At 36.8% G+C, this 14,161-nt stretch overlaps 1 protein-coding gene across 2 annotated transcripts; it reads left to right on the plus strand.

Moving 5' to 3' along the window:
• The first annotated feature begins 2,698 nt into the window (after positions 1-2,698).
• Positions 2,699-3,759, plus strand: LOC117780617 (ficolin-1-like). 2 transcript variants are annotated; one of them, XM_034617218.1, is made up of 4 exons: positions 2,699-2,839; positions 2,895-2,991; positions 3,060-3,491; positions 3,552-3,759. In XM_034617218.1, exons 3-4 carry the CDS (start codon positions 3,217-3,219, stop codon positions 3,667-3,669), a joined length of 393 nt encoding a protein of 130 aa, XP_034473109.1. In that variant the 5' UTR covers positions 2,699-2,839; positions 2,895-2,991; positions 3,060-3,216; the 3' UTR covers positions 3,670-3,759. The 2 variants fall into 2 exon arrangements, with proteins under 2 accessions (XP_034473109.1, XP_034473108.1); XM_034617217.1 differs by having other exon boundaries at positions 2,895-3,491.
• The last annotated feature ends 10,402 nt before the right edge of the window (positions 3,760-14,161 follow it).

The raw sequence follows: 14,161 nt of genomic DNA on the forward strand, positions 1-14,161 counted from the left end.
GGTTCAACAGCACATGTTTCTTTATTCCCCAGACGATGGGGGAGGGAGTAAGAGTGTGTGGAGGGTAGGAATTTTATTTCCAGAGGCTGAACATCCCCACTAGTCACAGGTCGAATGGTTGAACCGATAACTCAGTGCATGTTAACAAGATTTCCATTTGAAGATGCAACTGAAAAGTCAATGGAAATGTCAAATGATTATGAGACGCAATTTAATTAAAAGTAAAAGAGAGAATGAAGACAACATTAATTTCAACTTAATAGTTGACCAAAATGATGAAAATGAATGATGAAAATTAGGAACAGTTTAAGTATTCTATATAGTTAATATTCCAAATCCGTTTTTCAGCCTAAGGGTTTTATAAAACTATGCTTTTTGAACGGGCTCGAAGGGTTTTAGCCACAGTCCATTTTATAAAGCTTTGGCTCCAAGTACACTCAGAAAAAATTCAATCGGAGCGTTAGAAAATAATTTCCAAACGTACTCCTAAACAACGTAGCTGCGATTTTTTCATAGTTTATGCGTTTTTTGCAAACGAATCGGAATAACTCAGAAACATATTCAGCATAATTACGCAACGAAGTGGTTTTAATGTCCATTAACATTTTAAGGTCGCTCTAAGAACTGAATAGCATCAAAAAGATAAAAAAAACTTTTCTAAATCAAGATTTTGGTCCCAGAACTAAGAGCTAGCTCACGGCCGCTCAAGGAAAATCTGTCCTTGGCAAGAGTGAGAAACGAGCCCGAAGCGGCGACATTAGCCAGAGAGCCACCGGAGCATCATAAGTTTCACATGTCAATGTAATATAATTAAATACTAAACATCTATTATACGAGTATTTAATCGATCAGAATTCATGTTTCGAGATTTTCGATTCGAGAACATGGGGTCCTTATTTGAAATCAAAATTAATTGTTTTGACAACAAAAAAAGAGAAACGATTCGGTTTCGTGAATTTTTTTTCTGAGTGTATGGTTTGGGTTTTAGTCTGTTCTGTTTTTCTGTTCCCATTCTACGGGCTGATTGTTGGTAATGGGGCAGACATATGGGAACTCTGTCCTGGTCACTGCTGGGCTGACAATGCGTTTGATGTTGTTGCTGAAGCTTCGGTCTATGTCTGGAGTAAGCAACAGGGTTAGAAGGGAAACCAGTAAAAGGAGGGAGACTTGCCAATGTTCAACTCATTCAGTTAGCCCATTTTGCTATTTATTACATGTGCTTGTTTTTTCCGGGTGTGCCCTTGTCAGATGGCGTCAGCTGTTGCAACATTATGGAGTCGACTCGTAACGCATGTTTTAGACCCCAAAATTGGTTTAAACTATATTTAGAAAATAGTTGCCAAGGGGCGGTGTGGGTGGTAAAGCGCAGGCGTGTCAAGTCAATGTCAGCAAGTTGTCAAAGTTTCGATTCACGTTTTTTGTTTTCTCTAAATTTTATTTTGATTTCCCAGTTTTATTTTGCGGATAGTTGAACGCACTATCTAAAATGTAAACAAAAGGCAAAGTGCTAGCAAGCTGATCACAAACTTTGCCCTAGGTGCAGCTATTCTCCCCCTCCAACCCCAACGGGTTTTGGCACCACCTCTGAATGCCCCTCTTATTTTAGTTAGAAGCCATTATTTGGCCAACGCATTTGCCATAGAAAATAACTAATTTTCGCTCAGCACACGAAACTTTGAAGAACTTTGAACGACAACTTTGAAGTTAAGTTGCCTGTATTACTACAGTTTGGGAGTCACTTGACAATGGCCCAAGACATCGATGTGGTTAAATCGCTAAAGTTTATAAACAGACATGTCGAGAGTGTACCAAATTGTTCAACGTGTGTCTAATACGCTAAAGCACTCGACTAGAGAATTAACTCTAATAACTATAGTTAAGCGGAGGTTTGGCTTCTCACACTCATAACCACATAAGACATCAACAAACAAAAATATTCCAGTTCATATTTTGTTATTAGCTCAATTTTTAAATTTCCTGTTGAATTTTGAATATAATAATTAAGATTATAAATATAATTAACTCTTTTTTTTGAGAACCGAAAGCATTTCAGAATTTCGAAAAAAAATTTTGCGCAACCGATAACAAATTTAGATGCAGAGTTAAGAAATCAAATCATGCGTAATTGAGTTACATTATTTACATAATTTGCTTTTTAGTACTAAGATGATTTCTCCCTTAACCAGCATTTTTAAAAAGTCAAAGAACACAATTTTCTAGATTCATGATAGGGAACAATTTCTTATCAACAAATCTAAGCTATCTGAATGCTTTCATCTCATTTTGAAGAGGCCACTTAAAATGTAAATTTGTATTATCTTTTGAACCAGCTGTTCGGTACTATCCTATCCGCTAAAATCATTGAAATTTTTACCCTCCTAATTACACCCCCTTATCTAACAAACTATGTGAGTTATCGAAAGTTTTATTAGGCACTTTTGTTAATTAAAACTATACCTTTCGATCGGAATATACATGACTCGATGTAATCTATTATTCCGTATATATTGCTAGTCGCCTTTGGACCCTTTGTAATGCTTTCGCATCACGTCCACGGTGATATTAAAAGAGAGTCTAGTTTTAGAAAATGAAGAGAGAATTATTTCAGTTATATAGATTACTGTTGACATCTACGAATATATTTGCCTCTGCCAAACATTGATAAGAGGTTAGTCTTATGGAATCATCAATGAAATACGGACGCAAAGATGTTTCAAAATTTTATAATCGCAATCTTTATAATAAATACGTGTAATATTCATTGTGAATGTACGCACGTATCGGAGATTAATGAGACGAATTGGATAATATCTATCAATAATCAGATGAATCTCTTGAGGTGACTGTGCTTAATCGAGAAAACTGTTTTAAGTTGAAATCAGAAATCATTTCAGACACGAGCAGGAACGACAAGGAAATTTACTTGATGAAATACTGTTAAGACTTGATCGTTTCCAGACAGGATCGAACAGACGAAATTGTGCTGAAGCGGTAGGAGCTGATGGAAATAGTGGAGTGTATGAGATTCGTATTCCCAATTATAGTATGCAACCCTTTAGTGTCGCATGTGAGGGCCAGATTCAAGGTGGCGGCTGGACAATCATATTACGACGGCTGGATGGAAGCGAGAATTTTTATCGGAACTGGCGGGATTACAGATTGGGATTTGGGAGCCTGAGCGGAGAGTTCTTTTTGGGCTTAGATAAGATTCATGCAATGACCGCGGATCAAAGTCAGGAACTTCTTGTTCTGCTCGAGGACTTTGAGGGTCAAACAAAGTATGAAAAATATGAAAAGTTTGCAATTGGCGACGAACTGGAGTCGTACACACTACACACACTGGGCAAGGCTAGTGGAACTGCTGGAGATTCCCTTACGTTTCATCAGGGACTTAAGTTCTCCACTTTCGATCGTGATAACGATCCTGATTTAGATAGAAATTGTGCTGTACTTTACACCGGTGCCTGGTGGTACAAGGGTTGTCATCTAAGGTATCATCAAATACCTATTACTTCAATCAACTTGTAATGCTAATTTTAACATCTTTACAGCCACTTGACAGGGAAATACAAGGACAACATCAGTGGCAAGGGAATCAATTGGTATCAATTCAGAGGTCACGAATATTCATTGAAACGAGCCGTAATGATGATAAGGCCCAACAAGTGACGACGCCGGCTAAATCTTATCGCTGACTTAATATATATTATGAATATATATTTATAAATTATCAAATACATTTAACGGGCATTACTCGCATTTAGATTGAGTACATTCAATAATTATAAATTTTGTTTCTTGACCCCGTACTTAAAAAAAAGTACAGGGGTCTATTAAGTTTGTTTCAAAAAAAATTTGTGTAACAGGCAGAAGGAGGCGTGGCGTACCCTATAAAGAATATATATTTTTGAGCATCAATAGCCTAGTCATTACAGCCATGTCCGTCTATCCGTCTGTCCTGACGTCTGTATAAACACCTAGATCGCAGAAACTATAAGAGCTAGAGACAGCGAACTTGGTATGTAGGTTCCTGTATATTGCAGGCAGATCAAGTTTGTTTCGTTTTGTAGATCGGACCACTATATCACATAGTTCCCATAGGACCGATCGGTCGAAAATAAAGTTTTAGTATGCAAATCTTTTATGTTTAAGAGACATTGTAACCAAACTGATATAACATGCATTCGAGTTAATCTTAACAGTCGAGTAAGCTAAAAAAAATTTTGAATTTTTCCAGTCTTAGCGTTTGCCATAGTAAGTACGGGGTCTCCGACAGTCGAGTATGCTCGACTGTAGCGAGCGAGGCGAGCCTGGGGCGGAGCCACCTGGTTTTTTTTATCATCTCAGATTTAATTTTTTATTTTTTCACAATTTTTTTTTAAATTTTAGTCAACTGTTCTTAGTTGAAATTTATTTTATAACTAAAAAAATATTCTGACGCCTCTGTGAGAAAGTTTCTACAGTCGCGGAAACATGTATTAGTTAAATTATTTTCCAGAGTTTCAAACATTTATTTGAAGAATATACGTTTAATTTGGTTGCTATATCTCCTATAGTCTCTGAGATCTAGGCGCTCACACAGACGGACGGAAGGACAGACGAACTGATGCACATGGCCTTATTTTTTAAGTAACGAGTATAATGACTATAACACATTAATATTAAAAAATTACTATCTAAAAAAATTTTTTTTTAACAATTGTTTCAATGTTTTAAAATTCTGTCAAAACTTGAAATGAATTTATGAAATCGATTTTCTGTATCTTTTATGAATAGTGCAACAGCACCTTTTAAGCAATAAAAGATCCAGTGCTTAAAATTTGTTTATTATCTGATGTGATGTGATGCAACCCTGAGTGGGCTCATGAAGTTAAAATTTGTTAGCACTGCCTACGCTTTAGCTAACAACAATTTAAGATTACAAGCTCTGTTGGTGTAGAGCTCATAAGCAACATTTGGCAGGCGATATCTTGCTGCTATCCATCATTATTCTCTATCATGACGCATACGCCCCATTGTACAGCGCAGAATAAACAATTTGGATTTGGAGTCACGTACACATAAAGGATCTTTTAAGCAAAAATGAAAAGGTTGCACGCAAAAGCATTAATGGAATAAAAGTTGTTCAGAGATTAGCGCCAATTTCCGATTGCAAGCGGTGTCCTTGGAGTGCTCTTCGGGAGCTCATCAGGCAAAGTTTCATCACTTTGAATACCGCCAAGTCATCAAAGGCAAAAATCAAAGTAGTCCCAAGAAGCTGGCTCGGCACGATGGAAGGCATCTTAAAATATTAGCATCAACGTAAACTTCGTCATGCAAACATGACTTGACAGGGAAGTTCAACAAAGATGCGTCGAAAGAAGAAGAGCAGGAGACGTAGAAGGGGAAGGAGTTGCCGCTGGAATGGTAGATAGGTTGAACTTGTCGGACATGAAATTCGCCCAGCAAATTGCATTTTCTTCCTTTCGCCTGGAGCTGCTTTTTTTGCTTTTCCCTTGACGGATTCCTGTTTGAGAATAGTCAGACGGCTGCCACAAGTCGAGTCGAGGCCAAAAGCATTTGCTGGTTAAGGATTACATGACCATCGATATGTGCTTTGGCCGCCGGCCAAAATTGCCTCGATGCAGGCCACGATATAAAAAATTGCGCGTGTGCGTAGTTTCTTTCTTTCCCGCTCCCTCATACATCCCCAGTAGATCGACCTATTCTAGCCTTGTGTTTCATTTTAATAACTTTCACAATTCTTTATGCGCTTTACGTGCTAACGTTTTTGTGGCTCCTTCTGGGCCATTGTCCTTGGGCTGGGTCAGGTGTCGGAGCTTAATAATTAGCAAACGGAACGTGCCAAAACCGTTAACACTGAGACATGTGTGTGGTGTCCGAGACTGAGAGAGAGACAGAGAGAGAGAGAGAGAGCTCAAATGAGAGGGCCAACTAATGACTTGGTTTTTGCTCATTTTTTGCTTTCTTCCAATGGCATTTAATTACCTTTTCGAATTGAAGCTAAATGGTTCTTTGTTTTCAAGCGTTCGACGGGCAACAAATCAGCTTTGGCTGCACTCCAATTAAATCTTCATTTTGTTGTAATGCTCTACACTAAAAGAATTAAGGTAAGGGTTAAGATATATGTAGCTGCAAAGTAACTTAATGTAATTGCCCTAATTTGAAATTTTACAACAGATAAATGGCAAAAGCACATTAAAGCTTTTGTTATTTTTAAGCACTTACTGCGTATATCTAAAGCTTAAGGCTCCTAACTGCTTATAACTTCATATTTCCATAGCTTAATGTGCGGTCCTTGCACTGGATTAACCTTTATTTACTGGAATCGAAATACGAAGAATACTTATCTGAGAATTTTGGTTCTAGCATGAATTTGGGTTGAAAAACACGAATTTAAAGTTGGTTTTTCGAAAAAAGTTGACCTGAAAGCGCGAGGTGAAAAGTTGGATGACTGTTTGTAGACGGTCTTAGTGGCTTAGGCAAAAAAATTTGAATTTAATTTAAACATAAATTAACGTTTTTAATTAAAGTTAATGCTTAATTCTTTGGCCAAAAACTAATACAAATTAACCATACATATATATTTTCGTTTTTGAAGCAGTTTTATTGGTTTTAAGAAAAAAAAATTTATTTGGGTCGGACCTTTTCACAGTTTTGAGAAAAAATAATTTATTTGGGTCGGACTTTTTTACAGTTTTTTGATCACCATTCAAAAAATTTGTTTATTTCATCGAATCTCATACTTTCTACTGGCTGAACTGATTTGTTACCAACGGCAAATTTATCTCCGCTTTTCTTATCAAATTCCTCGTTTCCATATCACTTTTCGTTTTGAATCTAATTTTTTTAATCATATTTATAATTAATTATTGCAAAACAACTATGTATAAGCATCTTACCAAATTCCCGACTTAATTGAACTGCTGCAAAGTAATTTTTTTTTGGTAAACAGACACAAAAATTCCAAGTAACTTTTGCACCTACTTTTACAAAAATTGAGACGCAAATCGCTGTGGCTCTCAAAATACTTAACGGAGCGCATGCAAACTTGCATCTATCAATTAGTGATGAAATTTTCGAAAATCATATCTGACGGTTAGACCGCAAAAACGTTTGGATTTAGATATAATTGGATTTTAGTGATGACCGTCTGTAGACGGTCTTAGGTGATAAAGGGTTAATACAAGAATATTGTTATATAATATGATATCAAGAAAGACTTTAAGGTATATTCTCATCTCACTAAAGCACTAATTGCATACACTAAAAGGGTTTTTAAAATCAATACTATTGTTAAACATTTTTATTATTCATTTTAAATAAGCCAACTTTAAGAGATAAGAACAATTAATCTCGTTTCTCTTATTTTTAAAGTCTAATATATTTCTAATATATTTCCTAACGAGTCGAAAATTAACGCCTTTTTTATCAGTGTAAATATATACGTTTCACTCTCGATTCACACTACTACACACACTACTATACTATGTACGGTGTTATACTCTCCTGCAGGATTAATCCTATGCTTAAGTGTGACGTCTACCAGAATGTCAGTATTTGCAGTGTATGACGGAAAAGTCGTTTCACAAAATGATTTGAAATCCTCCTAGAGAGTCACTTCAAAAATTTCCATTTGATTTTTTTAGCCAGAGTGGCAACGCCAGCGCAGACTCCTTTGTTGCTTTTTACGTTTGAAAGTTCTGTGGATTGTAATGCGCTGGCTTTTGTATGAGTGACTGCGTCAGCGCATGTGTGTGTGTGTGTGAGTTGGTGTGTGCTAGTGTATGTGCCGCATATGCTGGTTTAGTCCGCGCTGTCGTTGCTTTTATTTTCGGTTTTAGTGTAGAGAAGGGAAGCGATGGGTTGGGGAATGGAGAAGCAGGCTGGGAGCGGAGAGTGTAGACAAAGACTGGGTACGGGCTCCCCTGACGACATTCAAATGCACAATTGTTGTCACTGTGCGGCAGCGTCCGCGTCCGTGTCGCTTAGTGTCCCTATTCGCCGTAATTGTTGTTGTTGTTGTTGATACCCCTGTTTGCCTGCAGTTGTTGTCTGTCTGTTAGCATGCTAAAACATCCGACTCCGGCTGCTGTTGCCGTGCTTCGCTTTCTGTCGCTCAACTTCCGCTCGAATAGAGTGAAAAATAGCATTTTAGTGGAGCCACCAACTCAAGTCCCCCATCACCAACTTCGCCTCCACCTCCCCCTCCCTGCACACCGCACACCACCTAGAGCTGAGGTAGTCCAGTTACACAAATTTTGAAAGAAAGAAGCGAATGAGAGAGAGAGAGAAAAAAAGACGTTGATAACAGCAGACTGGCATTGCAAAGAGCAAGCAGCAGTGATAACTCTGGAGTAGAGTTTCAACGTGAAGCTTTTAGCTGTCAAATGTTAAAGTCACACTCTTCCACCCTCCATCTCTTTCCTTCTCTTTCTATCACATACACAAAGTCTAGGCTGGTACAAACATAATAATTGCCTTTGCATTTGTAAGTTTTGTAATTGCAAAAGTTGCCTTAAAACATAAAACGAAAGTTTCTGATAATTTAAATACAAGGGAGGGGGGTGAGAGCAGGAGTGAAATCCATGCAAGAGAATACGAAATAACATTTGCATGCGTTCCACAACCCACACAGCGAATGCGTTAAAAAAAGTAATGGAAAAAAATACAAACCTAACGGTAGATGTTTGCTGCAGTTCTACATTATTTTTTATGCGTTGACTAAGCAAAGAAAAGCAAAACAGAAATTGCAAACGACTTAAATAAGTAAACAGACGGCACACTCACACGCACAACTCTCGCTCCACACACACACACACACACACACACACATATGAATGACGGTACAGAGAGAGCGATAAAAAGTGGGAGTGGTGAGAGCGTAAGAAAATAGGAGATGGAAGGACAAGTAAAATTCTTTATGACTTTGCCGCTTGTTGTTCTTGTAGTAGTCGTCTTATAAAATAACTCTTACTCTACTTAAATAAACTACTTTTTAGCACCGCTGCGACTTTAAGTGCCACACAATTGCATTCCAACTGTTCCTGTCTAAACTTTTAACTGCCTTCCTGTTTTTTTCCCTTTGTGTGAGGCACACACATTATACTTTTATGTGTCAACATAAATTGTTGCTGCCAATTACGTCCCACCCACATACCAATTTGTGCAGTAAGTAATTTAGGAACGGAAATTTGATTTACTCTTTGAGTGCAAACGGGTGCATTTGATACTGTTATTTTTGACACCTTCAGTTTCTTTGTGCGAAGCTCTTTTCAAAATGCAGTTCAACTATTGGTTAGTGATTTCAGATCCGTTTAAGAGTAAACCTGTAACAACTCGTGCAAGAGCACTATTTTTAGTTGACTTGCCTATTCTCTTTTTAGGTGCCGAAAAGTAAACTGCTCCTGAAATATATTTGTATCTGACACACATACAAAACAAGCATTTATTTGTTTTATTTTTATTAGTGTGCTTATTGCTTCAATAACTCTATTGATAGAAGCACGAGAAGTATTGTTAATTACTCCTCCAGTTCTCTTTTGTATTTGTCGAACTGTGAATTGTAGTGTAGCGCTTTCAACTGCGCCTAGAGGCTAAGCTTTCAGTGGCATATTCCAGTGTTTTTAAACTAGCTTTTTTCCTGTCGAATCTGCATTTCTTAAAAGATTTAATCAAAAAGAGTGGAAAGCTCTGTCCCCTGTATTATGTAAATTTCAAATAATATACGATACTGTTGGATAATTTCTAAAAAAAACTAGTCGTAGAAGTTACATTTTCAGACATATTTACAGATATGTAATTTACTTGTATCCACATTGAAAGATTCTGTGTAAGCACCGAGATCTGTTCCTCCACTTGAGTTACAACAATCACTCAATCACACTGGGTCAATCAAACCAAATGATTCGTAAGACCTCAAATAGAATTATTGTGTGAGATTCTGTCAGCACTTAAAATCTTTGTGGCCTTACAAAATATATACAACAAAGAGAAAACGTGGCCATAAATTATTGTGTTGCTGGATACATTTAAAGAGTGTTCAATGTAGTAAAAAGTGATACCAATGACATAAAATCACTCAAACTAAATTCAGACTAAAAGTTTAGTGAATTTCGTTTCACACACACACACAAAGACACAAACACCTACGCAGGAAATTTTCAATTGCGCAATTGTAACTTTGCAACAGGCTCCGAAAAATTGCGTAACTTTGCGAATTGAAAACAATAAAAGAAACGAAACTGGCGAAGTTCCAAATGCCTTTCAGCAGCTAAAACTACAACTACAAATACAACTGCAGCTACTTTCAGGAAAATGGCTTTGACAGCAGCTAAGCCAGCAAAACAATTTTCACCATTTGTTGGCCAAAGCCCCAGAAATCTAACCTCGAAAACGTAAGCGACACTTGTGGGCGAACCATTAAGCACACTTCCAGGGAAGGAGAGGGGTAGGTTAAGAGAGAAATGTACTGTTAGGGTAAGTGGGAGGGGGTAGCACAAAGCTCTCGGGCGGTTGCAGTTAATTGGAATGCATTTCAAGTGCCACAGGGAAGTTGAAACTGTTTTTCGACCAAAATTTTAAGCATTTTCGATCGTGATTTCATTTCTTCTCTTCCATTTTTCCGCACTCCGTCCTTAACTCACACCACTCTGCGGCCAATTACATCAAGAGGTATCCTCGAAAAAGCCAAAAGAGCATTATTGCTTTGCTGCACTTCGTTATCCTTTTGAGACAACTTTTGAATCGACGAGTATATTGAGTAAAATTCAATTTGATTTCGTATTTATATTCAATTTAGCTTTGATTTTTGCTGTGTTTGTGGCTTTTTTCTTACAGTTCGTTGGCTTGGTTTTTGTGGCTCTTTAGACGAAAAATCCTTTGGGCAGTACAAGAATATTTAAAATTTTTTTTTTGATTGCCCCAAAGAGAATTTATAGTGGAAATTTGTGTGGAAAATCAGTCAAGGCAATTTGAAGACTGTGCAAAGAGCCAAAAAGGTAATATTTTATTAAAACTTAAATGCAAAGCTAAGAAAATTGTAATATGTACTCTATTTGTCTGAACTCATGTATTAAAAGACTAATATCAATTACGGTTTGTTTTCAATTAAATACACATATTTAATTTCATTTATATTTATCTAATAAGTCGTATTATTCGTTAAAAATTACAACATTTTATTAAAATGTAATCGAAGGGACAAAAAATATGGAATAATTCCTACATTTCGATCCTTAATTGGTGGAAAATCATTTCATTTGTTTGTTTAATGTTATCAAAACATAATGCAAAAGCAATAGCTTATAATCTCTGAGATCATAAAGCTAGTTATGTATGTTTGTAAGAAACATTCAAACACGATTATCTATTGATTACAAAGCAAATTATCATATTTACGCAACTATCTTTTATTTACGCTACTTTTAAAGAAATTTACAAATACTTCTTTTAATTTATATCGCTGATTATAAAAATATATCAATTAATTTTTGGTAAACAATCTACCCTTACAATGAAAATTACTCCAACTATAAAAGTTTCTGAGAACATATTTTTATGGCTTTAAATTTCACTTACGAATGCAATAAAGTACAACATATGTTGTATTATTTTTCAGGACATCCTGTTACCAAAAACTGCGCTCAAGTTCTGCGCTAACCTCATTTTATTTTAAAGCCGCAGATTTCATTTGTCTTATCTTCTTCCCATAATTTATGGCATCGCTTAACACTACACACAATCCATTGCCGCAGCCTTTCTAACATTTTACGCCCTCATACCTCCCCCCGAGTTCCAAAAATCCAGCAATAAACAAACCATATATAGGTATATAAATAGCCGACTACAATGCGGCTTTTTAGAATGAGTCTCGGCACAAATAACTAGCAGATTGTCCGAGAGGGGAGTGGGAAGTAAGAATTGTGAAAGTCGAAGTGTGGGTTTTGGACCCCCTTTTGAAGCGTTTCATCCGCGCGTTGGCATTTTAAAAATCGTTTAGTGTTTGGCACAAATGAAACATCAAAGATTTACGAGCCATGATTAAGGCATTTTGAGGGAGCCTCTTCCCAAAACAAAGGAACTCCGATGTCGACGATGCTTAGGTACTTGGCTAAAAGGAGTGTTGCCAGTGCTCCACTCTGGCTAAAGTGTTGTTTTCAAAGCGAAATTCCTTTTTTATATATTGAAGTGCTAAACAATAAGCCGGTCCTAGAGAGTTGGAAAGAAAGAGATAGAGACGGAGAATCAGATAGAGTGCGGATGTGCAAAAAGAAGACCAAAATAAGGATTTTAGTTCATGTTTTATTACACCCTGCATGAAATGGGTTAATGAGGGTATAATACTGCTGTAAATTTTGATAAGATGAAGTTGATTTGTAAATATAATCGATAAGGGAATATATATGGATAATTGTTTTAATTTTCTTGGTGATACTTAATTCTTAAGTCGAAAACTGATTATGATAAGGAAACTTCCAGCTAACTGCAAAGTATCCCCTGTGTATACGATGCTCAATTTAAAAAAAATAAAAGTATTGTTACTTTTTTCAAATTAAAATCTTTTCTATTAACACTTCATTCACATCCTCTATAGGAATGAATTTGAAAAAATTCAGTCGAAAAAAAAAGAATATAAGTGTGCATTCAGCTGACAACAGAATATATCAATTAGTCGAAACATCTCGATTACAGAGGGTTTAATTTTCTTCCAGATACATATTTGAAAAGCTTGAAGTATATTAATATTAATCTTCTATATTTGTATGATTGCTTTAAAAAAAAATAGTTTTTTATACAGTTCTTAAATATGGTCTTTTTTAATCTTAATATTTTTTGTCATGCAAATAGTTCATACAACAGCTTATATCTTAAGGCTGATATACTTTTGATAGCAAAAGCTCTCTTAATGGCCTTCGAATCGTTTAGAATGTGGTCTTCAGATACGAGTATCTTAAGCTTCAATTAATTCCGTATCGAACACATTTCACAAATTCCCTTAGATCTTCACGTTAACTATTATACGCTTCTCACTAGGCCCCAAAAATATAGCTCTGGGGAATACTTTTGGCTTTTCTATACTTAATTTCTAATTAACATTAGCTTTGTGCCAACTTTTCTCGCCAGTCATTAGTCATGCACGCCTCGGGGGTGGACCTGAATTTTTTTTCTGCCTTTTGCTCCGTTTAATTACGCGTTGCTCTGATTTGTTGTTCTTGCTGATGTTTTTGTTGTTACTTACAGCAGCCACATACAGTGCTACTAGACACTCACTCAACACTCACATGGCAACCCAATTAAGCTCCACTTAGTATGAGGCGTCAGTACACAATTCCCAAAGCTGATTCCACGCATTTGCTAAATTCGCTTTTCTAACTGACTTTCCCGGAATTCGAAATGCTTAAACCCCAGTGGGAAATATTCTGTATGTTGGGGCTCAAAAAGGAATGTAGTACAGAAAACGCAATGAAATGTTAATAATTACATTTTACTTTATAACCTTTGTTTAGCTATATTGGTACTCCTATGTAGGGTATATTACAGTCGATCAAATCGATAATAGCCCTCGATTTGTTGTTGGTCGGTGAATGCCGTCGACATTTTTGGTTTATTTGCTGGTGAATCCTTTGGAGGCTTATAGTTTTGTAATTGTTTTGGGGCGTTGTTGTTTATTATTGTTGTTATTTTTAGACAGATTCGGTTTGTGTCCGGGCCACGCCTTAAATTGCTTTATTCCAGGCACGGGTGGGGTGGGAAAAGGAGGGGTGGGTCTTAGGGCGCGAATTGGGCGCGGATTTGGCTCGAATTGGGCGCAATTTGCATTTTGCGCGAAATTGTGTGTTGCGAGGCGTGTGAATAATGTGTGAGCTTACAGCAGATGTAAGTGTAGACCCACCCTACCCTTGCCTTCCCCCTCTTTTGCATATTCCTCCCTCTCTCCATGACCGTTTTTGACTGCGACACTCGAGTGTCGTTATAATGATTTATTGGCGAAACAATCTAATTAATGTTGTCGCACAGCAAGTAACAGTCGAAGAAATTCCAACACTTGGCCTAATTGTGGTGCTCAAGTGCGTTCTCTCTGTTTTCTGTTTTCTGTTTTACTCCCCTCGAAGTTTGCCAAGAGCCATGACAGCTGCTACCAGGTTATCTTTGGTCCTTA

This window comes from Drosophila innubila, assembly GCF_004354385.1.
Source record: "Drosophila innubila isolate TH190305 chromosome 2L unlocalized genomic scaffold, UK_Dinn_1.0 4_B_2L, whole genome shotgun sequence".
In the NCBI taxonomy this organism is placed as follows: Eukaryota; Metazoa; Arthropoda; class Insecta; order Diptera; family Drosophilidae; genus Drosophila; species Drosophila innubila.